This window comes from Peromyscus maniculatus, chromosome 13 (assembly GCF_049852395.1).
Source record: "Peromyscus maniculatus bairdii isolate BWxNUB_F1_BW_parent chromosome 13, HU_Pman_BW_mat_3.1, whole genome shotgun sequence".
In the NCBI taxonomy this organism is placed as follows: Eukaryota; Metazoa; Chordata; class Mammalia; order Rodentia; family Cricetidae; genus Peromyscus; species Peromyscus maniculatus.
Window position 1 is genome coordinate 51,480,806 of NC_134864.1, and position 25,873 is coordinate 51,506,678.

A 25,873-nucleotide genomic window follows, 5' to 3' on the forward strand; every position below is an offset into this window, starting at 1 on the left:
TGAGCATCTACTACGTGTTAGGCACACAGGTGAGAGAGTAAGATCTAGTAAGACAAGAGCTCCGCCCAGAGAAGCCCTCCCTGCAGAGGGTCAGACCAAAACTCCAACAGGTTCTTCTAACACCTGCACTAACGTTAGCACGCGGGGATCCGGGATGGGGAGCGAGGGTCTCAAGATGTCTCGCAACCTCAAGGGTGCAGGCTGCAGGCTGCGCACGGAAGCCCCTCAGCTCTGTGGTCTTTAATCATTCCTCCTCATTCCCACCCTCCCCAGGTCCTTTCTGCAAACGAGCACATGTCCTCTGGCAAGCTGAAGGAGCAGTTGGCTGCCTTGCCAGCCATCTGTTGCCGCTCTTCATCTGGGGAGGAGCAGGTTAATGCTTTGGCTGGTTCTCAGTCACCTCATCCACAGTGTGTCTACTCCTACCCAAAATGCGGCTACAGATGCGTGTGCCCATCTGTGCCTCACTCTCTTGCTCCATGGGATAGAGATAATAGAAAGCAATTCCTGGAGGAGAGAGAGAGAGAGAGAGAGAGAGAGAGAGAGAGAGAGAGAGAAGCCACTTGTTTGGGGGGCTCTCTTGGGTCCATTGACCACAGAGTTTAATGTTTATCCATCTATGCCCCTTCCTGGATTCCTGCTCTCTGGAGCGGGTCTGGGAGGGCATGGCCACCGCCTCCTCCACTCTGAGGGAGGGCTCCACTGCCTCGAGTGTAGAGGGGTTGTTGGCGCGTGTTTCCCTGACTTGTGTGTCCCTTTGCCAGTCTACCTGATGGCAATCTAAAATAAAATGGGGAGAAGAAACATTTGTGGGAGAAGATTTCAGCAATATAAAAAGGCAATCGGAGGAACAAAGAACCAAGCCTGGGTGGAGAGATAGGCACATTCTGAATAACAAATAAGAGTGCCATTTAGTTGCCATAGCAACAGAAGAAACACAATGAAAACAGCGGAGCTTAACCACGTCCCTTAATGATGAACGGGCAAGGCGCTTTGAAATATCGCGGAATAGGGATCACAACGGTTCCCTCGCGTCTTGCGCCCTTTGCCTTCCACGGCTCACCTGATACTCCATGTCGTAGCTGGGCAGGATAATGCGTCCATGCTTCCACTCGCTGCCTTGGTCCTCACGGATGACCCAGAGGAGTTTGCTTTCCTGGCTAGCTTCCCGAACCACCTGCAGTGCCACCCCGTGGCCGCCGGTCGCTTGGTACTGGAACTCCATGCACACAGGACTCCGGGGCAGGTGCACGGGTGGGCTGATGAGCCGCCCGTACTGGCCCTCGCGCCGGCCGTCGCTCTGTAGTCTCAGGAAGTTCTTGTCATCTGGGGGAGACACATCCAAACACAGCCGGTAAATGCTCGGGAAGCCCACCCCTTCGTAACTGTGGCCCCACCATCGGAAAGTCGGACCGGAGTTTTGGGGGTGTTTTGAAACATGTTGGGGTCTTGCTATGCAGGTCAGGCTGGCCTTGAGCTTACAGCCTTCCTGCTCCTGCCTCCCGAGTGAGTGCTCATACTGTAGGTGTGTGCCACCATGCTGAGCCCACTGTGTGCCTTTCTAAGGCCCCTTCAGAGTCTGGATTCTATTGCTGCTTCCTCCTGAAGTTCTTTCTTCAATCTTCGAGTCACATGGGTCCCTCTTCCGGTTCTCTGGATGGCTTGTGTCGTGTGGCTTTCAGAGACAGCCCCTGGCAAGGCCAACCTGAAATCTTGGCTGTGTATAGGCTTGTCTCTTCTCCCTGGGTTCTAAGAGGCCTGACCCATGTCTTACTCATCTCTGGCTTACGCAAAGGGCCAATGCCGTCCTGATGAACTGAATTATAAGGGAAGAGTTTATAGGGCTGAGGTGGCTGCCGGATCGGAGGGCGACTCCAGCCAGGTGGCTTTTATACTTCAAGTCTTTGTTGTCTGGCTGGGCACTGTCCAAATGGAGGACATTAAAAACCTTCTGTCCCTGCCAGGGCTGTTAGATGATGCCTGGGCCTCAGTATCTGTCACTCGGGCACTCATGTCAACTTTAAGTAGATCAGGGGTGGAGGGTGGCCGGACATCCCCTTTTCTTCCTGGACTTGGCCTTTCTCAAACAGCCATGCACACACAGCTCCGGTGGTTTAAAAGGTATGGCCATGATCATTTAACCAAGGCTGTATGTTTAGCAGAAAATATGCACGTCCTGGGAAATTAAGGGCTCACTGTCCAAATGCTTCAAGAATGGCCCTTTTTGGCAGATGGGTTTTAAATCCATCCGACACTTTGGTGGAAGGCTGAGCTCCCGTTACGGTTGGCAGCCCGTATGCCTCGCAGACACGGGTTCAGAGATGGGCAACTCCAGCCTGTGGTGCAGACAGCAAACGCACAGAGGAGGAAGAGGAGGTCTCACGATCTGCTCTGGGCCCTGAGATGAGGGTCACGGTCCGCTCAACTCCTCTGCGAGCAGGGCAGGGACATATTTTCGCTATGTATCCAGTTTGGAATGTGAGCAGGCCAGACACTTCTGGTTCTTGTTAATAGGATGCCATGTTAGCCCTGACACATGAGCACCGAGCTTTTCCAGTCAATAGGGATGGTGAACACCTTGGGTTTGTTGGGGAAGGACAGGCTTGCATTCCAGAAGCCTGGGTGAGCACCCTCTCCGGGATGGGGGGTGGGGGTCCTCTCTGATTTGCTGCTGTTACACCTGCTGGCATCATCTTGCTAGGTGAGAGCTAAGCCTACGGCAGACCTTCCAGACTGTTCAAGGCACAGATAAGGGAGAGGAGGCTGCCTCCAGAGCACAGCTTTAATGATGGGGTCTGCTGAGCAAGGGATGCTGATACCATCACCAGACGCTCAGTGGTCCTCTAACCCCGTTTCCCCACCAGATCTCTCTGCTACCACTATTAATGATAATAATTACAACTCAAAATTGCACGCGGCCGCCTCACAGGTGACAAAGCACACTGGTATGTATTATCTCATCTCATCCTGGCTCTTGGCTGGGGAGCTAAGACTTCCCTATGTTCCTCTGCACACCATGGAGAAACCAAGAAAGGTTAAATAAAGCAATTTGTCCAAGGAGAAACTGGCGGTTCAGAAGCAGACCCCCCCGGACTTAACGGAGGGAGCCCCCCGCTTCTCTGCAGTAAACTCTTTATTTCAGCTGTCTGCAGGTATCTTGCCCCCAAACCTTGCAGTCACTCTCTGAGGCAAGCCCGCTTCCTCAGGGCCCTGCTGCCTCACTGTCTGAGCTTGCCTGTACCTCCCGGTACCTCCTCTTCCCCACATAGCCCAGCTCTTCTAACCATTCCGGCGCATGTCATATTCACCCGCACTTTCTCAACAACTCTAGCCTTTGTTAACTACACCACTGATCTTACCTACCTTTCAAAGGAGTGGAGGCCATTTTCCAGGGCAACTACCCACTACCTGGCACTCACTTGACTGGGTCATAATGTATCTTTCTTGCCATATAAGATTTTTTTTTTTCCGAGACAGGGTTTCTCTGTGTAGCTTTGGTGCCTGTCCTAGATCTCACTCTGTAGACCAGGCTGGCCTCGAACTCACAGAGATCCGCCTGGCTCTGCCTCCAGAGTGCTGGGATTAAAGGCGTGCGCCGCTGCCCACCATATAAGATTTTAAACTTTTTTTATTTAAGGTGTGGGTGTGTGCGCATGCTCACGTGTGTGCATGTGATTGTGCATATGAGTGTGGCACAGTGCACACATGGAGGTCAGAGGAGCATTTGCAGGAGTTGGCTCTTTCTTTCTGCCACGTGGCTTTCCAGGGACTGACCTCCAGCCATCGGGTTTTGTGGCAAGCACCCTTGCCTGCTGGGCCGTCTGAAAGTCTCCCATCTTACGTCCTGCACACGTGATGTTTAATGCTGCATGTTTCTCCTTTCCTTAGTCCACGTATATCATCGCGCTACTCGGGGAAATTTGGTTTCATGAATGAGTAAATGAGTGAATGACAAACACGCAGAGGAAAAAAAAAAAAGAACGCTCTGTAAGGAGGAGAGAGGGAGAGTCTGCTAGCCTCTGCCAAGCCTTCAGATTCATGTAATCCCTACGCCATCGCCTCTGGTTTCCTGAGCCAGCAGCCCCCCTTCAAAGGTGAAGCAGCCCAACACCAGGGTAACCTGTGGAGGCTCCCAGTCGACCGGCCGGCACGCCAGTGAGGGTCCCCCTGGTCCCCTGGTTTCCCGTAACTTCCAAGCCCTACTCTTTGCACCCCATCTATAAAGGAAAGCACATTTGAGAGACTTCGCATTCAGCCTTCTCCCTTCCCAGTTTCACAAATAAGACCCACTTGCCGCCTGAGCATTGCTTGGCGGAAATTCTGTCACTTGTGTGAATTTGCATTCTTAAGCGAAGGAATCATAGCAGGATGGTTACCGACTGGGAAAGCCAAATGTGTGTGTGTGTGGGGGGGTGTGAAATGGCGGGCTGCGAGGATTTTATCGGGGTCTATCTTACCTACTCACCCTGTCATTAGAAGTCAACCAGGCCAAAGGTTTCCCAGCGAGCTGGCCCAGAGCCCCCAGAGCCCCCAGAGCCCCCTCCTTTCTCCTTCCCTCTCCCCTCCCTCCTCTCACAATAGGCTGATAATCACTATGCATGATTTACAGGACCCCGGCAAGAACCGAGTTAATGCTGGTGGCGTGCTAAGCGTGAGCAGCTAAGGATCATAATTCAGCGCTGACATCTGAGCTAATCCACGAGTTTGCAGAGTCTCCAGACAAGCAGGCCTCTGGATTTCACTTAGTTAAATCATTTGTGCCCCACTTGTCTGTTAAGTGCTGGGAGCCCCGGGGAAGAAAGATGATATGTAAATGCAAGGAATTAGCAGGCGACATCAGTCAGAGGGATGCTGCGCTGCAAAACATCCCGGCCTGTCGCCGCTGAGAGAGGCCTGATTAGAACCAGGGACACCAGGAAGGGAAGACTCGGACCAGGAAAAGCTCAAGGAATGGGAGAAATAAAAGCAGAGGATGAGGATGGTGGAATGGAATGGGTTCTGTGTGCCACTGCAGCTCTACCCTTAGTTAGGATTCTTGATTCTTGTCCATCCCCGTGCCAGGGGTAATGTCGGTATCTACCCCACCCCCCTACCCCCTCCCAGGTCCTGCTAAGTAGCTTGGGCTGGCACTGAATTCATGATCTTCCTGCCTGCTCCTCTCAAATCCTGGGGTTGGAAGCGTGCCCTACTCCACATCAAGCTTATTTTCTCCATTTTCAGAAAGGAAACTGAGGCTCAGAGATGTGAGGTCATGTTTCCAGGACCAATGCCACGGAGTGATGAAAGCAGGATCTGAACCCAAATGGGACTGAGTCAACTTGCTCGCTCGTTGTCACCTGGGGTGGAATCCCGGCCAGAGGCTCTAAACCTTTGAAAGCCTTAGTCTTTCCATCTGTATAATGGATATAATAGTGGTACTACTGCACAAGGCTGTAAGAATGGGCCCTGTAAAGCACTTTGCATGGTAACAGGGCTAAAAGAGATCCACACACTGCCTCCCACAGGCCAAAGACCACCATTAACCTGGGGAAGCCAGAGCAAGATGCAAAAGGAAGTATAGGTTAATCCAAGGAGGGTATTGACACTCTTTGAAATAAGATGATTTCCAAGATCTGTCTCAACTCCAGGAACCAGCCAGCTCCCAGCTGCCCATCACATACCACTCATTATAGGTCTTCTGTGATCATTTATAAAAGATGCAATCAAATGTGATACTGTCTTGGATCTTGAGTGGGACCCCACGTGGCTACTAGCATGGGCCAGAGGAGGTATTTAGAAATATCCTGACATTATACCATCCACCCTTCTCTTCAGAAAGGTCCTTCACAGGCCACACTGGCAATGTGTTCTGCAGGCCACAACCTTAACTGTCAGGAACATCTCAAACTCAGTTTGACATCTCCTGCTGTCTGTCCTGTGAACACATTTCCTCCACCCATCCCTGATGGAGTGCAGCCAGTTTCTGTCCTCTGACTTAGAAGCATTTTGACTCATAAGGTATTAGGAAGTCCAGGGGGCTGGGTGGTTGGCTAAGTAAATAAGGCATTTGCCTCACAAGCCTGATGACCCAAATTCAGGTCCCCAGAACTGAGTTAAAATCATGAGTCTGTAAATCTACCTGTAATGTACCCCTATGTGGAGATGGGCGGAAAATACAAGAGAAACAATGGAAGCTTCTGGGCTAGCCTGAGGTACACTAGTGCATAAACACTATCTAAAACAAGATGCAAGGTAAGGACTGATATCAGAGGTTGTGCGCTATGGTATACACACACACACACACACACACACACACACACACACACACACACACACACAGTCACACACTCAGAGGAGGTGGGAGGGAAGAAGAGAGGTAGCAAGGGAAGGATGGAGAGAGAGAGAGAGAGAGAGAGAGAGAGAGAGAGAGAGAGAGAGAGAGAGAGAGAGAGAGAGAATCAAGACAGTCTGCACTTCACGGGGAAACACAACCCTTGTCCCTTTAACTGTCCCTTTCCTGGGTCTTTGTAGGTTTCCATTGACCCTTCGGAGCTAAGTACTTCATCTCTCCTAAGTCCTGACATGAATACAAGATACTGAAAGTGAAGACCATTCGGAAACATCCCAACTTGCGGCCTACCACGGCTGGTTAGGTACTAAGGAAGTTCACAGTGGTTGCCAGCTACCTGATAGAAAGAAGGGTTGGCAGAGCCTGTGGACAGGCTTGTTTTGTGAATTTCCTTGGTCATTAGGGAGGAACCCTTTGGACTGTCAAGAATTTGCCCTAATATGACACCTGGCCACCTAAGACCCAGCCTTGCCTGCTGGAAGTTGCCTTCTTGTTGCGTGTTTGATGGCTAGGATACTGGCAACGGATAGCATCCAACAAAAAGAGAGTGGAAAGGAAAGACACTCAGTGTTGCCGAAAGAGAATGAAGAAATAATGTCCCCAAGACACAATCCCTGAGCTCCTGGACCTGACATACTTGGGAGGCATTTTGCTGCATCCTTTGACTCAGAAAGTCTGTTGTTGCCAATGAGACAGAGAAAAAACAATCAGATGGGAATGAGCAACACGGGTTCAAAAGGGCAGAGAGGAAGTGCAGAGGTCAGGGTCATTCAGGCGCTTCACCTGACGCTGTCTCAAGAAGCGTCTCTTGATATTTCACCTGGCGATTTATGGTCCCATCTGGCTTCAGCTGCTTGAGTGTCCTATGGACACGTGACTGAGGTTGGCCCAATCGCGATGAATTCAATTGTGTCTACTCCCCTTTCACCAACCCTAAAATAAATCACCAGCTTGATCCTCCTGGCTATTGCAAAGCCAAGCACGCCATCTGTCCCTCACACACATCTTCTGGCTAGCATCTTGCCCTCCTACTAGACCCACCATCTGAAAGAATATTTAGCGAAGCAGGAGATGCAGTCTCTTAGTATAGGTCATACTTAAAACATGAGTCAGCCCCTCAGCTGGCCTCCCAAGGTCAGTCTATCTCAGCTAAGGTCCTCAAATTAACAACCAGTTAAGGGAAACATTGACTTTGGATGAACTCAGCAGGATGTTTTCAAGGTTTATGATAGAACATTCCACGGACATTGAAGTTTTCAGCCTGGCCAGTCCTTGCAGGCAGCTACCTGGAGATGTGGGGTTTTTTTGGGGGGTGGGGGGTGGGGGGAATGTGTCAGCTTCCACATACAGTTCTGCTTTCTAGATAGCTCTGTTCTTATTCTGACGCCTCGTTATCAACTCGGTCCCTCGTGATTTTCAGAAAAACTGGATAGCAGCTTCTCTCTCTTGTCATCTTTTCCACAAAGCCGGGGATGTTTTCCTCCCATCTTACAAGAGGTCTCCATCCTTTCCTTTTCTAGTTGAAATTATCCCTTGACTATTCCTCGTTTTTTACCTCAGCTCTTCCTACCCTTTAACAGTCTATCAGGGTCCAAAGCCCCAGTTTTCTGCCCTTGAATTTGCAAGGGTTATGCCCCAGCCAAACCAACAGCAGCCTCCTCTGAAGGCGATTCAATCGGAGGCAGTGGTTCTCAACTTGTGGGTCTAGACCCCTTTGGGGAGGTTGAATGTCCCTTTCCAAGGGATGGCAAATCAGATACTAACATTACTATTCATAATAGTAGCAAAGTTACAGTTACGAAGTAGCAACGAAAATAATTTTATGATTGGGGGTCGCCACAGCACGAGAAACTGTTGAGAACCACTGAACTGAGCCATCTGAGTATCTGGGTTGCCAGCTGCCATCTGATTTTTTTTTTTTTTTTTGAGCTCAGAGAGAGATGTTTAAATTCAGAGTCATGGCTAGTTTACTGTCAAAAATCAAGCCCATTGTGAGCTCATCCATCAATGATTTCCTTTGATTTCTCCATGCACTTGTACCGAACACACTCCGGCATAGTTCCCTTTATCCTCTCTTGAACACACAAGGGGCATCAGGGCTCTGGTCTCTCACTCTGCTGGAGTCTGCATCGGAACACCCCCAGTGAGAAATGAACAGGGTCTATTACTCATATTTGAAGGGACAGCCAACATGTGTAAACCCCGAATGTTTAGACTCTTGGCTTCTCCCACTTGAGGTTGCCTTTGAACCCGAGCAAAGGCACTGTTGTCTCAGTCCCTGTCGTAAGCTGGGCAAAGCTCCCTTCACAATGGTGCCCTAGTCCAAGGAGACTTTGCCTGTTTTCTTTAGATGCTTTCATGGCTTTTAGTCAGTGAAGTAAAGGCACACAGTAATCGCCCTTCACAAGGTCAATCAATGTTTAAAAGAGCACACATATTCCAGAGCGAAAGAGCACACATTCCAGATCACACTCGGATCACCATCAGGAGGCTGCCTGGGCAGAATCCCGTTAATCTCTGGTCTTATCTCCTTCTCCTCTTTCCCCCTCTCCTCCCCCAAGTGGTGCTCAGGATTGAACCCAGGCACTCCCAGATGCTAGGCAAGCACTCTGCCCCTAAGCTACAACCTCAGCTCTCATTTCTCTTTGCCTTTTAGGATAGGGTCTTGCTAAGCTGCCTAAGCTGGTTTTGAACTCACTCTGTTGCCCAGGCAGACCTTAAACTTTCCATCCTCCTGCCCTGTCTCTCAAGTAGCTGAGACTACATGCCGACACCTTCAGGCCCAGGTCTTATCTTGTTCTTGACAATAATAATGGTCATAACAACAGCTATCAATGCAATCGGTATTACTGTTTACTTCGTATACTATATCTGTGTGACCACCAAATAGTTCTTAATGCTGTGTTCCTTGGTTATTTCCCCATGGTTACCGAGGGAGACAGAGTAGCACACACAGGAAAATACGCAGCCACCAAGTACAACACTTCCAGAACCGACTCAGGCAAATCCATCTCCCTAACTTCTCGCTTCTGGGTTTTCACTAAACCAAGTTACGGAAGCCTCACCAAGGACTGGGGGCTCATTCCGGGGCTAGTGTCCGAAGATGCCATGGTAGTATTGTCTAATACAGTACTGTGATGCTGACCGTGTTCCACGTATGGACAGTGTGGCCCCTGCCTCCATGGAAGAGGACCAGCATCATGGCAGCAGAACTGAAGAATCAGCTGAAACAATTTTAACTCCTTAAAATTAGGATAGAAATAGCCACAGTTGGGGGATCCTTATCCCAACACGGGAGAGCTGGAAAGCAGGCCCACCCTATCATCTCAAGGAAGGCTTGTGTCCTTCCTTCCTTTATAGACCCAACTGTGATCACTCACGGAACTCTGTTTGTGATCAAAGTGTCAGAGTATGTCTGTAGAAAATAGGCCTGTTCTGCTAAGAGCACACTTTGTCACTGTAGCTTCAGAGGGAAGGCAAAGTGGCTGGTCAGGGCAGAACAGACTCCTCTGCTACCACCAGGGGTCACCGAGTTTGGAACACGTCCCCACTCCCTCGTTGGGGGGAGGGGGTTGGTATGATCACACTCTAGGCAGCACAGCCACAGAGCTAAAAAAAGAAATTCTGAGCGGCTTGAAAGACGATGTTGAAAAACAAAAACAGTGGAATGAAACCAGTGGGTGTCTTGTCAGCCCAGAGCAACCATTACCACCAGCCAAAGGAACAGAACTAATTGCGGACTTAAAAGGGAGCAGAAAAAAGGAACGAGAAAACAACTCAAAATCAGGAAAATATCTAAGCAATGTAAGTAGTTTCCATGGACACTTGTGATCAACCGGTCTGTGTTGTGTTTCAACATGGCCAGCTCACCCCGCCCCGCTCTCCCTTCATCCCCACCTCCTCGGCGGGGCGGTCCACTGAGATGCCTCCTTTCCAAAAATGCAATGACTTCTGTTTACCTCCTTAGGAAGGGGATGAGGCATGTGGCACGCTTCCGGAGAACAATGGGTCTGGTCTCCTTGCGGAAGAGCTAGGTAGGGTGACACAGTGGCTTTCAGGTTTGGGGCCAGGCGCCAGCCACGCTGCACCCGTTAGCACTGTCCCCGCCCCGAGTCCAGCTTTCCTTTCTCCCAACTGCTTCCCTCAGCTGTCCACACCACCCGCCACCCTCACCATCTTTTTTTAAAACAAGAAGGGACCACCCCAAACAGAAAGGTGTCTATTTTCTGTTTACAGTGTGATGAGGAGTTTTGTAAGCAGGACAGTGGGGAAATGGAGAAGACGGGGTTTTTTAATCATCCGAGGATAAAGGGAAGGGTTCTGAGAACAACACCGTGACTTTGTTTCCTGGAGTCAGGTCACAAGTGTCTCGGGCCTAAACTTCAGTGATGCTCGGGAAAAGGAGAATAACCGTTTCCTTCTCAACACTAGACCCAGTAGTTCTTGATGGCCCTGATTTTCTTTCGGTCCCCATCTATTCAGCCAAAGGTTGGAGAGATGTCCCCTTCCTTAGCCTGCTCTGAAAAGCCCTCCCAAACTGCAGAGTGTAATGAATCGGCTGAAACAAAGACGAAGACTACAATTTCCAACCAGGAGCAAGGGTCAAGGGACCAGGCATTCAGGTGAGGGTGGGGTCTGAACAAAGTGGTGGTGGTGGGGGCAGGACAATGGGCTGTGGCAGAGGGGAGGTGGCGTGAGCTGTACCAGAACTACTCCTTGCTCACTGGTGGCCTTGTAGCCTAGGTAGGGCTAGCCTCAGACACCCTCAGAGGAAACCCTTTTAGAAACACAGGAAGGGCAGGCCCGAGGATTAGAAAGGCCTAAAAGTGGACCCTGGATAAGAAATGATAAATCCTCCCGCCCTCCCCGAGCCCCGAGAGTCCATGTGTACAACCCTTTATTCAAAGTGCCTCAGCCGAGCTGCACGTTACAACCCACCCACCCACCCCCAATCCCTATCTCTCATTCAGACAAAATCTAAGCACATACACACATATACCCCCATTCACCTTTCTTACATTCAGACGAAGATGGGGGCTGGGAAAAACCACCAATTAATTGGACCCAGTCTCAAAGGAGAGAAAATGAAATGAAAAATGCAGGCTGGGTTATAAAAATAAGTATTTTTTCCCCAACGTGCAGGAGGCTCATTATATTAATTAAACATTATTGCAGAGTGAGGAAGGGAGGGGGATTAGAGCCGGGACTGGGGTAAGTGCTCTCCCTCCTGAGCCCGAGGCTGTGGTGATCCTCAGATACAAATCTCTCTGAGCCGGCACTCAAAGGCTGAAGAGATAAACACTTGAAATATGAAAATGTTTTTCTTCCGAGCGGACGCTGTGACCCTCTGGGAAAGCAAGTGTGGGCTATGGCAGGAGACTGGCCCCAAGTGTTCTTCTAGAGCTTTCCTCCCTCCTTGAACTCCTAGGGATGGGAGGCACCATCAGCACTTGGGGTGAGGGCAGCTCTGAGGAAGCCAGTAAGTGTGTGTGGGGCGGTCCCTCCTCTTTCATTTCCTAGCCTTTTCCCAGAGCACGCCACCAACATTCAGCCTGCTAAATTTCCAGAAATAATCCCCTGTTCTCCCCCAGGCTTATTTATGGGCATCTGAGGTCCAGGCAGGAGGTGTATGAAAAATGAAAGCTAATCAGAGTGTTTTGGACCAAGGCGTACTGGCTTGTGACCGCCACTTGTTAAATTCTGGAGCTTTACAAGCCAATTAAATATAATCGTTATTAAAAATTAAATGACAAAGGGCTATATTCAATTACATTAAAAAGGAAAATAATAAACACCCCCAACTCAACATTTCCTAGTCATTTCAATATATTCTGTATCTGTACCGTGGAGATATAGTCCCTGACCCCCCTACCGCGGGTCTCGGCTCCGCCTCCTGTCTGTGACTCACTGAACTGTGGGGAGAGTGTTTTTACCATTGAATGAGGCGCACCTCATGGAGCAAGTTTGGGATTTTTGTTTCAGTCCCTGGAAAGCCTATTGCTAAAGCATCTCCAACTGTTAGGGCAGGTGAGGGCAGAGCCAGCAGCCAGCCTCGTTTCCTCCTCGTTCCCTGGGCTTCTGAGATCTGGCTTTTGGGGGCCAAAAGACGGCCAGTCTCCTTTATAGACCAAGCGCCTGGCTGGCTCTTTGCTAAGACACACCCGTGGGCATCCCATCCACGGGGTCACACCCTGTGCATGGCAGCATTTCAGTCCTGGAGCGGCGGTAACCACAGAGCTATGAGTCAGAATCAAGGGCAGCGGTTTCCCAATGAGCAGCTTTGGGAACAATACCTTGTTGTTGACAAGAGGCCGTGTGACCATAGCTGCCCGTGCTGGCGAGGGGGACAAGGGGACACTAGTGGACTCCCAGCATCTCCTAAGGACCTGCCAGTGGCTTCTTTCTCTCACTGATCCTGGTTTCTCTTTCTTGCTAGCAGCTTCAAGTTGGGCTGAAATATCCTGAGTGGGCTAGGAACCACAGACCAGCCAGTGTGTGCGCCCGCGCATGTGCGCGGACGTCTGTGGTGGTTTGTGGGCCAGGAGCAGAAGACTGCTCTGTGGTGGGAAGCTACGAAGCCTGCAAGGGAGTATGCTGCTGGCCTTCTTTCCATCTTTCATAGGCTGCCTCCACCGCCTTACCTGGAAATGTTCGGTCATCGGGGCTGGCACTGCCCATCCAGGTGCTTCGGAGCCACTTGGCATGGTCGTATATCCAACCGCAGGGCTCTTCGGGGAAGTCAAAGTTGCAGTTGAATCCCGAAGGGAGTTGCAAGTCTTTGTCTAAAAGGAGAAGAAAAGTAACCAAAGGTAGGCCAACGAAGCGGGCCCAGCGTCCAGCCACAGCGACGCCATGTCAATGGCTGCCAAGGCTGAGTATGAAGCAGAGAAAGAAGGGGTCCCCTTTGCCCGTTCACTTCACTCATCTTGGCGATCGCTGACTTTTGGGTCTCATCCTTCCCAGGCATGAAAGCCAAGTCTGCCAGTGGTTCCCATAGTAAGCAATTACAAATGAGGCCACCAAATGGCCTCAGGCTCTAACCAGCCTCCTCTGTCTACCTCGGAGAGCAGACAAATGTGAAAATTGCTGCTCCCTAAAATGCCAGAGAAGAATGTCTCCCCAGTGCCTCAATGGCTCCCTAAGAGGATCATCTCAACTCCTGCCAGCCTGGCTCTCAGAAGTGATGGGGCAGCCTGCTAGCACCCAGAGAGACCTGAATGCCAGGGAACTTCTAGCTGAGGCCAAGAAAGTGACCTCAGAAACAAGGCTGGCTTGTATGCCATCCTTTACCTCTTCGCGACACGTCCCTTATTTCAGGGGCCTGGGATAGTTGGGCATTGTCAGGTGGGCAATCTGACATGTTAGGAGTGAGAATGAAGGGGGGGGGGGTCACCCTTGGAGCTGCCCAGCTCAGAGCTGAGTAAGATAGGAAGTAGTATGATCTGCTAGGTTTGGTGGGTCAGTACTGTGACCCCATTTACTCTGCAGTACATGAACAGAGCTCCTGTCGGTTGGAATCCCAGGGGTGGTGACGAACACGCTCTTTGGGAATCTCTAAAAAGTGACCACATAATGGCTCACCCTGCTACTTTAGAGATTTACCTAGCTGAGCCCAAAGGCGGAACCAAGTGGGTTTTCTCTGGAGTTCCACCCAGATCTAAAAACCCAGGATGAGTTAATAATGCTAGTCTTGAAATTAAGTGGGGGGTGGTACTGTGGTGGGGAAAGGGAAAATGGGAACCCAAACCTGGACACTTGCCAGAGACACAGGAAGAGAGTGAGCAAAGCTACTAGCCCAGAGGAAGTGGGGTCTTTGGCCTGTTCGCTTCCTTTCCCAAGTTCCCAGAGAAGAATTTCCACGGGGAAGGTTCAGAACGCTGGTTAAGACGTCTAAAGCCAACAGCAGCTGGGTAGAGACAAATTGCTCTCCATGGGGTGGAGGGTGCTTGGCCTTAGAGGCAAGGGGTGCCGCTGATCTCAGCAGCAGGACGCAGATTGCCAGCAGACCCTACTTGTGTCCCGCCTTCCCCAGAGGGAACATTTAATGTTTGCCCACCCTTAGCCAAAGTCAGCTGGACTGGAAAGGAAACACATGGAACCCATCACAGAAGCATCAACCTGTGGCTTGGGAAAGTCAGTCTATAGCCCTCTTCTCCACAACTTCTCCACATGTCTATTTTTCCATTCAAAAATACAGAGTAATTCAATATACCATAATTCCTCTGAAATGTTTATACGCATACTGTATCTCAGGAACCAAATTCCACATGAAGATCTTTTACCGAAATGAAGGGGAGAGGCCATCAAAGAAACCTCAAATCAAACAAACCACTGTAAACGGTAAAATTATATTAAAAATAAACTTCTGAAATTTTGCAGCAGAACCCTTAAATTTTCCTTTGGATGGCCCCCGTGTAGCTGGGCTCCCCATTCCCATGCCTCCTGACACGCTAACTCTGTGAATCTAATACCATGCACAAACTCCGTGTGTGTTTCATTTCCAGCTCTCGCTGTCTCGGACATGTCTTGGAAGATTCTCCACTTCTCATTATGAAACTAAAACAAGGTCATTAAAATGTGGAGATTTTGTATTCAGCTAACCCTGACCAACAGTGTCCCCTACCCACACAATATACCAAAGCACACTCCCCAAAACATACGCATTTAATTATCATTTTTCAATCCCACAATTTCAGCATTAATTTTTGGCTTTCCTCCCACTCTTCTTTTTATTTTTTATTTTTTCAAGACAGGGTTTCTCTGTGTCTTTTTGGTGCCTGTCCTGGATCTCGCTCTGTAGACCGGGCTGGCCTCGAACTCGTAGAGATCCATCTGGCTCTGCCTCCAGAGTGCTGGGATTAAAGGCGTGCGCCATTAATGGCTAAGATTTGGAGTCCTTCACACCACTAGGCAGTTTCCTATGCTGCCCCCTGGCTGTGAGCAGGTTCCAGGGTTTCCTCAGTCATCTACGTCTTTCCATCCCTTCTCAAGCTTCCTTGCTAATCTTTCCTCGTTTTGTTTAATACACATAACGATCAGTAAATTGAGGTTGTCAAACTTCAAAGTCCAACCCCAAATGCCAGGTGTTGTAAAAGTTGTGGCTGATCAGTAATGTCCTAATATAAGGAAACTTGAACAGTAGCATTAAAAAAAATAGGACTTGCCTTTGGGATCTTCCAATTACTGACTTATCTAACTCGGATATGTTTTGAAGACAAAAATGAGGGTAATAAAGATTTCTCATGTGAAGAGATGATCCAAAAAAACTAGGAACCCTTGGGTTTTTGAAGGACTGGCTGAGGATGCCTCACGTCCTGCCTTTGCCCCTGGCCTGTGTGGTGTGACACATAGAAGGTGTGACATGCAGTCTGGTAGAATCGTCCCCGTGACACTTTCCTAAATCAAGATTGTTGTGAAGACACAGGGAAATGCATCGATCCTGGTTAATTGATGGCCTAACTTGGCTATCATAGGCAATGACCCTCTCCCTAAAAGAGACACCAGTTCTTCCTATGACTGTACCACAGAGGCACATCCCAACAGGAAAAGCCGTTGCTGCTGTTACTTCTTAGGCTGGGAATGATTTTCCTTCCACTACATCAAGCCCTTACCTTAGCGGTGGGTTTGTATCTGTAGGGCTATGCTAGTTGTTCCAATACCTAAGTGTCTCTAATAGCCACTGCCTCAGGCCTCTGAGTATTTGTACCTCCCTGATGCCTTCTGTAAGTTCACGTGGACCTCTAACCCAAGGTATCTCAAGTTCTTGCCCGATCATGGGCCATCCGTCTGGTCCGTACCCAGGCCATCCCAGATGAAATACAATGACCGTCCCAATCCTTACCGTCCTCAAAGCTGCAGTTTTCCCCACACTCTGTGACATCCTCTTCCATGGGATACGGGGTGGTAGTCTCTTCGCTCTTTACGGTGGGTCCCAGTGTCTCCACTGTGGGCTTTGAGTCTGTGGAGGTGGAGGGAGAGAAGAAAAAATGCTGCATTTTTTACGGATGATGCACCGTAACCCAGCCGGGGAAGATGCCTAAAGCTAGAAATCTTCTTTATAGGGTGTGAGCTTGCAAGGAGGAAAGGGAAGTTGCACAGATGTGCACACAACCTGAATTCACCCGTGCGAGCTGTCGGTGGAGGAACGAGGGCCCCTTCAGCTGAATGATAACTATCCCGAACTCCCGAAGAAGCTGCAACGGGCGTGAGCACACACCCAGGCTCCGGACCCCGCACCGGAGGCTCCCCAAGGACAGCACAGAGGTGGCAGCCGTGGGGTGGATGAGGCTGACCCCCAAAGTGGAGCTGAACCACATTTGGGTGTTCGGTTAAGAGGGTGGTGTGGTAGGGCGCACAGTCAAAATGAATGCTGCCCACCAAAACCGATGGGAACATCTCCACGCTTATGGCGGCACCTTTCTGCGACATGGGAAACTATTTGGGATCAAAACTAACCCTATGAAACAATTTGGCCCATGGGGGCCCACATACCATAAAATAATCAGGAGTACTTGTCCCCAAGGTTGTGAATGACACTGCAGCTTAGGAAGCCCGGATCCAGACTCCATGTTGGTGTTTCACGGCCATGGACAGATGGGACCATGGGTTTGAAGAGACTGAGGTTGGGTGAAGTAATTTGGGGTACACCTTCTGGTCAAGGTATGGCCAATTAAAACACCCACTGGATATAGTTCCCATTCTGCCGGGAAGCTGACGGGGGTGGGGTACGGGGGAAGAGTGGGGTGTGGTAGATAGATAGTGGTGTCAACCAAGAGTCACCCGAGGCACCATGACTTGATTCAAAAGACAGAGAGGCCCAGAGAGGAGATAACCTTGTCTGGCTAGCTCTTCCAAAAATCCCCTCCCCACCTCCAGAGAGGCCTACCATCCCTTAGTAAAATCTCCAGGCTCACCAATGCCGGCAGCTTCTGACAAATGTTAGAAGAAGGAGCACACACTAAACCTGGCTAGGTCAAACCTCGCTGCAGGCAGCCCGTTTACACCTGGGCCAGGTAGGTGATTCACACATCCATTCATTCACTTGTTTTCTTGCTCACCCGGGTCACTCATTCATCAACTATGTGGGGAATGAATGAGGCTGTGAGTCAGGCCCTGGGTGGGGCGGGAAGAGTTCTGGTAAACCTGGGTGTTGTGGAGAGGTGAGTGTATCCTAAGAGCTGCCCTCCAACCAGATGCCCCGAAGAAGCAGCGAGGGCATTGTACCTCCTGTCTTTGTGCATGCTCCTTGGCACTATGGCATGTGATTGGGTGCCTTTGTGGGGCGCCCTTCAGGACACTATTTAATAAAGCCGGGAGCTGAGGACATGGGTAAACATGCTGAAGAGACTGTTCACGCTCGACTTCTCACCTTTCTGCTCTTCAATACCAGGCACATAACCTTCCGTGTTTCCCACTGCCGAGCCCGCCTTTTGCTCAAAGTAAACAGCCAGTAACCTCGAAGCGTCCTAATTTGCGAGTTCAAATTTGTCACTGTGTCATGGAGTCTCAAACTCAATTGAAAAAGCTAACTATGGGCGGCAAGGCAAGAAGCAATCATTTGAAACCCAAATACACCGGCTAACAGGTGAAGCATGCCTGTCGAATGATTTAGCTGAACTGGTTCAGCCCAGCCCTTCAGATTTTCTGTTTTCCTTGGGGGTGGGCGTGGGGGAGAGAAAGGAAGACAGAAGGAAAGAAATGAACCAGGGGCGACTTGCAGAGATGGCGATTTTAAAAAAACAAGAAGAATATGTACTAAGAACTGTTTCTGGAAGTTTTAGGGGAAACTGGTCAGCTGTTGGGAGGAGATACAGTGAAGCCCCCCCCCCCCCCGGGGGGGGGCTGGGGAGGTGACCAGGGGCCAGGGTGTGTGAGTGAAAGTGAGGAAGCAGGAGCCGGCCTCTGTGCCCACTGTTTGTACTGGGTGCTCTGAGGTGACTACCCACCCGACAGCAGCGTTCCTCCCAAATGAAAACCAGATGTCAGAGACATCAAAGCCACGGAGTCTGGGCAGAGGGTAACACGCCTCAACTCTGATCTTGCCAGAGTAGGGGGGCTGGGCTTTGAAATGGGAAGCCTGTTGCTGTCACCAGGGGCAATCTGGGGCAGGTTGGGGCTGGAGGGGCAATGAGGGAAGAGGACACTCGCAAATGTCCAGCTGGCCATAAAGCAAGGCCAGCCTGGGAAGAGGCATGGTGCAGAAGAAGGAAAAGGGGCCCGAGGGAAGTGTGACTTTCTTGGGACTCAGTTTCCCAGTCTGTGAAAGGGCAGTAGGCTTAGCTCTGTGGTTTGTTTTTGAGCCACGCATCACGCCGTAGGTCATGGAATCAATTTAATGGGTACAGATTTTTAGAATTCTGAGCCGTAATCTTTCAGGGTGTGCTCACTTAGTAAGGTCGAGCATGGCTTGGGGCATCCCCTCCCGTTACGTTTGCCTTTCATCAGCTTGCCAGTGTTGGGCAGCAATCTAAATACACTCCACCATTACTCCACGCCATTCTCATAATAGCTGTGGGGCTTTGAGATAGACTGAGGCCACCCCCACTTTCCAGGTAAGAGAGGAAGTCATTTGTCCTCGGTTCCACACGTAGTGACAGCCAGGGAGGGACTTGAACTTAGCAATCTGTTTCTGAAATCCAAGAACTCCCCCACCCCCCTTGTGCCCATGTATGTGCTTGCTTGTCAATTAAAGTGGCTGCAATGGAGATTCAGTTTAACTTGAGGTGCGTGGTCAAACATGTTTGGAAACCATTAGCCTAGAAGTTTCTGGATCCTCTATAGCTCTAACCCTGGAGTCTGAGGTGGGTAAATGAAACTAGTTTGTGTTTGAGGTGGGTTTTTAGTACCCGTGAGGCACAGGTAACCATTCAGGCTTTGGGGGAACTTAACCTTATCCTTACAAGTGTGTGTGTGTGTGTGTGTGTGTGTGTGTGTGTGTGTGTGTGTGAGAGAGAGAGAGAGAGAGAGAGAGAGAGAGAGAGAGAGAGAGAGAGAGAGAGAGAGTCTTCCTACTGGTATGGAACTGATTCCATGGAATCGTCTTCACCTCCAAGCCTAGAGGTGAACTTGGGCCCCCTTCCTGGCCTGCACGTGTGCACAGGATTCCTCTGTGCACTTGTAGCCCGCTCACAGGCACCACTTTTCTCCCCAGGAGCCGAAAACACTCCTCTGACATGCCCTTATTAATCCTTCATGCCATCCTGTTGCCTGAGCCAGTGACAGGTACAGCAGACAGGAAAATGGGGATGCATGGGGCCCTGGTGGGGAGGGGCAGGAGAGCTATGCCTGCTCGTGCTTCCTGCTGGCACTCAGGGTGGGGCCCTGAGCTCCGGGTGGCTCCCCAAAAGCTCCTTTTGGCAGGCTGTGCCAGCTCTGCGGAAGAAGCAGGCTAGGGGCCGGAGGCAAGGTAGGGCCTGACTCGGAAAGGTAGGATCTTCTCTCCTTCCTTCCCTCCTTCAGCCACCAGTCAGGGGGAGGGTGAGCTCTGGGGCCTCACCCTCACAGGGAAAATTCATGGAGACACTCGCCCCAGGCCTATGCCACCTGGTAGGGCAGGAAGGAGCAGGACCATGGCTGCTCACTGGGAAGATGCATCCCTGTACCGCTGTCCCTCCTGAGCAAATAAATGCCTTTTACAGATGTGGCTTTGAAAGGAAAAATGCTGTCTCTGAGCCTCTGACATCTGGAGGCCAGATTCAGACATAAACCGATTACTTTATTATCATGAGAGGGTTTTTCTTTCCTAAATCAACAGCCACAGCCCCCTGGCCTGAAGAGCTGGGGTCTAATTGAATTTGGGTGGGTGGTGGGTGGTTATGACTTGTTTTTCCGAGAGATTCATGTTGAGGAGCTGAACTGATCCTTGACAAAGGACAAAATGCTTCCCTTGAGAGGCATCTCCACGTTCAGAGGTGGTCCGAGAATACAACAGGTATGCAGTGGTGTTCAGCTTTATGAAAGGCTGACTGCCCCTGTCCCCTCCCGAGGATACCAAGACCATAAGACCAAGTGAGCAAGACATGGAGAGGAAATCCCCCTTACCTGTCCAGTCACAGCCCAGGACCTCCAGCCTCATCCCAATGCCTGCTGGTGACCATCTCTCGGGGTACACCCGCACATATTGCGCTGGAACTGGATCGAACCTTCGGATGTCGGGAGTGTCATAGTGCATGTTCCCTTCAAACAGCTATGGGGGGACAGGTTGTTCAGCCCTCCAGTAGAGAACTCCTCCCCCACTCACCTCGCCCCACCCCCACACCCCCACATTGTGGTTGATTCATGGGGCATTACCCATTATGTGACCTCATTTCAAACCAAGGTCTTTGTTCATTTGGAGAAGCCCACCAGGGACCTCGAAATATGGAAATTAGGGAGCATTAGAGTGGCCATTCTCAGGGGAGGTCTAAGCTCGAAATGTGATTTAAGCCGACCTTGGCCAGGAAGAACGGAAGGCAGGGTTGGCTGTGTCCTACCAGGCCAGGTTCCTTGCCTTATTTTAAAAGTGTTTTTTTTTTTTTCTTTCTTTCTGATACTTGGATGTCTGTGTGTATAAGGTGCCTGAATGAGATGGAGATTTAGCTCAGTTGATGGTATGCTTGCCTGAATGAATGAGGTCCTACAGGTCATTTAATCCCCAGAAGCCTGGGGCCAAAACGATCCCAAAGGCCAACAGTTCCCAGTTCACTGACAGTCTGAAAGAAAACAGCCACCCCCTCTTTAGGGTAATAACACCATCCTCTTGATTACAAAGTGATGGCCTGAGATTGTCTTCTAGACCTTGGTTTATCAGAAGCAATTCTACCAAAAGAAACCTCTCCTAGATCGCCAGTGCATAAAATTGCTGACAGAAGTTGGAGCGGTGTGGGAACTCCACCCAGAGCCACCTCAGAGTCCTTCACATAGGGAGAGGACAGGTGTTGAGGTGGCTATGTCCAGGAACGCCTGGGGGCCAGCCATCTGCAGGTACTCAGGATCCATAGTCTTAAAAGTAAGGACACCATCTCAGGCAGGGCAATGCTCTGAAACTTGCTCAAATGATTTGAGTTTCCAAGAAGAGCCACGGTTAGCCGTCACTTGGGAACTTGTGGTCCAGTTCCCGCTCTAGCCATTGAAGGTTCTGGTTTCCAAACCCTGAGTCTTTCCAAGCCCCTGGAACTGTGAGCTGGAAGTTCACATCAGGACTGTCAAAACCTCCAACTTAGCCCTGGCCTATGCATTCAGAAAGCAAAGTCTTGCTTATTACAGGGAGGACTCCTTCCTTGGTTAAAGAGTGTGTTCTTCTGTAGAAATGAGGACCAGAGAGCCTGGCCCGCCAGGAGATGAATCTGAAGAGGGAAGAGGCATGGGGTGCTCTTCCTTCTGGGGCTCCTTGCATGCCAGGCTGAAGGCCAGCCTTCCCTTTCTCTCGTGGCAGGGGTGGGCTGTCCTGACCTGTTACTGCTGGCCCAGGATCATTCTCTTTTCCTTTCAAACTCAGTGTGAGAAGCACAAAAGATCTGAGCCATCAAGACTGAGAAAATACGAAGGAGCGTAACGTTCAGAAAAACAGTTATTTTTGGAAGTAAACCCCCAGTCTCTATAGTCTGGCCTCCAACAACCACATCCCCCTTGGGATGTCTGGCCCAGTTCAGGGAAACTTGATCCAGAAGAGGCTGAGAAGGGCACTAAACTTCCTAAGCGGGCAGTGCTGAGTACTGGTTGGGTATCTGGGTTTTGAAGTCTGACTTTTTGGTCTCAAGCACTGGTAAACAGTGTGTGGCCCTGGATAGAACATAAGCCTCCATTTTGTCATCTCTAAAATTGTGAGTGATCAAATAATAGGCTTTGTAGAAAGATTATGGGCATTAAGAAGGAGTATAACTAAAGGACCAGGCCTGGCATAACATAGTCTCTTGGTTGATACTCATTTTATTGGACTGATGGGATTTGATGATGGCTGCTAGGTGGGAAATCAGTACCCCAACTCTCTGCACCCCACGTCACCTCTATTTAGAATGGCATTAGAGTCCCCCGAGAACAGCCTACCTTTGGCTGCTGAGTCCTGGGATCCTGGATGTATTCCCATTCCTTGCCGTTTAGGCTGTAGGAGACTTTGAACTTGCGTACAAACGCCCTGGCTTCCATGGCAGAGATGCTGTCCCCTCCACGGGCTCCCTGGATGATGACACCTTTCACCGTCTTGGGTGTCCCCAAGTCCACCTGAAGCCACTCTTCGCCTGGCTGGGCTTGAGGGTTCCGAGGGAACCAGCCGGAACGGCTGCTAACCAGGCGGGCCGCACTGGGGCTCCAGAGGTATTCTCGGGTGGAGGAGGCAGAGATCTGGGTATCAGCAATGAGGCCCGAGAGCATCCCCAGCATGTTGGAGCAGGGTGCATCTAGAAGAGGCAAGGGAAATCCTAGAAGTCATGGCTGAGGCCCACGCATTAAGCAGCTACCAGACCTTCAGGGCCCATGCTTATCTGTTTTATTTTGCATTATGAGGCTGTATAGTCAGAGCTGGAACTTGGACCCAGAATGCTTGGTTTTGTATTCACTCTGCTGGTTAACTTAGCGAGCTGACTTTGGCCAAGTGATTTCATTGCTCCACGCCTCAAGTTCCCCGTGTCTACATGGGCTCTCTCAACAGTGCCTACCTCTTCAGGGCTGTGGTGAGGACTCTATTAGTTTACCAGAGAAGGCCCTTAGAATAGAGTCTCATGTACCAGGGTTCAGTGGCTGCTAGCCATTTGTAGTCACGGCTTCTGAGAACGTGTGTCGGCACATCCATCCACGACACCAATCCCCACTGACCCTCAAGGACAGCGAGTGCAGTGGAGTTCAGGCGAGCACTGAATTATTTCCTGGAAGATCATTTTGCCTACAAGATGGGAGCCTTCCTGGGCTCAGTACCAAGTTCTCCACATGTGTGACCAGACCTCTTCACTGCCTTTGGGTCCTTCCCAAACACTGCTCCCACCACCTGACGTGCGTCCCCACCCCCATTCACTACCCGACTAACCTTTGCTCACCTCGGAGTACAAGGACCACATTTGACTCTGGCCAAACTTTCCTTCCATAGTGATTAGGTGCCCTCAGTCACTCCTCGGGGCACCTGGACTCCCTCCACACATGTGTTAGCTTATCATGATGCATTCTTGCATTTGTTTGCTATTTATCTCGGCCACTAGCTTGAACATTGTTTGACATCGGAGACCTCATCCTGTTCACGTCTCTATCTCAAGCCTCAGTGCGGGGTCTTCATGGAGTGAATGGGGGGTGGGGGTGGGGAGCAAATGCATCACAAGTCCTAGGTAAACTCTTGCTCATTATCCTCTGCCAGCCTAGCCAGCCGCACAGAAGGGGCAGAAGACAGGCCTTTGGGGATGAGCTGTCCCTACAAGGAGGAAGCCAGATCCCTGTCTAAAGGTGACAAGGGATTTGTACTGAGCAACAATGTGTACAGGGCCTGACTCTGTTGCCTCTGGGATGGATGGTGGGCTGGGTTACGCTGTTGTCTTTCTGAGTCTAATTTCGTCATCAGTGTCATCCTAGGTGTTAAGAAGAACCGGCAGTAGAAAGTACAAGAGAGAGTCGTGAGAGATGAAGAGAAGGTGCAGACATAGGGTGCTCGAACCAGAAACTGTAAGCAGGGTCACATGATGGTACACTCCCGGACAGGGATGGAATGAGGAGAAGTAGGCAGGTAGGTGGATGGACAATGAAGACCCTTCCAGGTCAAAGAAACAACTTGTCTTTCTAGGTGGAGTTCAAAGAGTGGAAATGATTGACCGATACACATTCATACTATTGCTAGTCCAACCACCATGGCGTTGCCGCTGGTAACCAGCTCCCACTCTGGTGATCCCCGTTGTACAGCCCTTGGGTTTTAGACCATGAGTACCATGTTCCCCTCAGATACTATCCTCAAACACTGTTCTCAGTTCTCTTGCTACTATGCCAACAAGCAAGCAGTGATTACTGCCGAGTAGCCTTTCAAATCTTTCCTCAGCAGGTAATGTCTGGTTTGTCTGCCCTCTGCCCTCAGTAACCCACCCTCAAGGAAGTCTTTCTTGACTTGCCAGGCTATGTCAAGTCCTCTGTAGGATACTCCGAGGACTGTGAGGCCCTGTTTCTGGATATTCTTCATAGTTTTTGAATTGATATTGATTGATCATTTTGCTTGTTATTAATTTGTCCATCCAACTTGTCAAAATGCCCACACAGAACTGGGTCTGTCATGCCCCCATTATGTCTATAATACCATGTCTAGATTTTGGTCTCTACTATTTGAGACTCAAGTTACCTAGTTTCAAACCCTGGTACCATCACTTCTTGGCAATTTGGTAAAGTGAGGACAATGACCTATGCCATTGAGTTCTAATAAGAATAATACAAATGAAAAATAATAAAAGATAGGACACTTATTGTGGGACTAGAGTCTGGTATCAAATCATCATTCAGTACATTTTAACTAGTAGAAGTAGCATTAGCATAATAAAAACGTATTAGATGGATGGATGGATGAATAAATGAATGAAAAGATTAAGTCTGGTAGGAGTTGGGCCTTTGAGCCATTCATTTTGGGACGGTCACATGGTACAATCTTATCGATTCAGAAAGAGGGGGAGAAGCCTAGAATGTAACTGCTTCTCCTGTCTCGTCGGGACTTCCCCCGCCCCCCAACTCACCTGTGACTCTACAGCCAAAGAGCTCCAGCCGAAGGGCAATGCCCAAGTGCCACGTCTGTGGGCGGATCCTGATGAACCTTGTCAGCAGTGGCGTGTGGAGTTTATTTAGGACCACCTCGGTCGCATCGTTGTTAGCCTGGAATACCTGCAACATAAGACGCAGAGCAGCGTCCCTGAAATCCTGTTTATGAGGCCAACCCTTGAGCCGTCATCGAGAGGGGCAGGAAAGCATCACAGGCCGCTCCTAGAAACCATCAGTGGCTCTGTCCTGTTGGGCTTTTTAGAATAACTGAAAAAAGTTAATTTCTCATTCTGCTCTAACTTGAAAACAAACAAACAAAAAAAAAAAAGCGAACGTTGCAAAAAGTTTTGGAAGGAAGGAATATTTTGCTTCTGGGCTGAGAGCAAACAGAGGAAGGAGCTTTCAAAAAGAAAACACTTCCGAAGCTGAGCGAGAGAAGAAAGCACATTCATTGTAAGGGAGGTAGCCATGTCATCCGTTAGGGCCAGCAGACCTCACACACTAGCTTGAACTTGACACTCTCTCTTCCTCACGTTGCAGGCACACGGGGCTCCTTACAGGGCCTTTTCTAATTGCATACCCCTTCTCTGTTGTTTTTGTTAGTTCCTTAGACACTTCCCCATTCTGAGTGAGTGAGCGGGTAAGGGGGGATGTCTACCCCATACCTTCTGTCAGTCAACGCTTTTCTTGGGTCTCTCGGCTCTTTATTGCAGACAGCCTCTTAAGGGCCGTGCTCCAGCTCCGTCTTAGTGTAGCCCCCAGTCTGTAATGAAATCCATCCCTGTCCCCAGCTGACCGGGGCCTCTCTTATGGGAGGAAAGGCTTTTTGGAGTAGCTTCTGACCTAACATGGTAGGCA

General features: G+C 50.0%; 1 protein-coding gene and 1 long non-coding RNA gene across 5 annotated transcripts in view; one reads left to right on the forward strand and one right to left on the reverse strand.

Annotated features, from left to right (window-relative positions):
* Nrp2 (neuropilin 2) overlaps positions 1–25,873 on the reverse strand; it is a 119,151-nt gene that overhangs the window by 33,738 nt on the left and 59,540 nt on the right. For all 3 annotated transcript variants that reach the window (XM_015993914.3, XM_006975011.4, XM_006975012.4), the window contains exons 8-13: positions 24,994–25,138; positions 22,352–22,701; positions 20,369–20,513; positions 16,170–16,286; positions 12,970–13,110; positions 1,064–1,326 (exon numbers count right to left, since the gene is read on the reverse strand). In XM_015993914.3, coding sequence (XP_015849400.2) covers positions 1,064–1,326; positions 12,970–13,110; positions 16,170–16,286; positions 20,369–20,513; positions 22,352–22,701; positions 24,994–25,138 — 1,161 coding nt within the window. The remainder of the gene's footprint in view (positions 1–1,063; positions 1,327–12,969; positions 13,111–16,169; positions 16,287–20,368; positions 20,514–22,351; positions 22,702–24,993; positions 25,139–25,873) is intronic.
* Positions 1,216–6,022, forward strand: LOC121822080 (uncharacterized). Of its 2 annotated transcripts, XR_006063077.2 has the most exons (4): positions 1,216–1,354; positions 2,865–2,945; positions 3,889–4,094; positions 4,610–6,022. It is a non-coding gene; the product is annotated as an uncharacterized LOC121822080 (long non-coding RNA). The 2 variants fall into 2 exon arrangements; XR_013044125.1 differs by lacking the exon at positions 4,610–6,022 and having other exon boundaries at positions 3,889–4,239.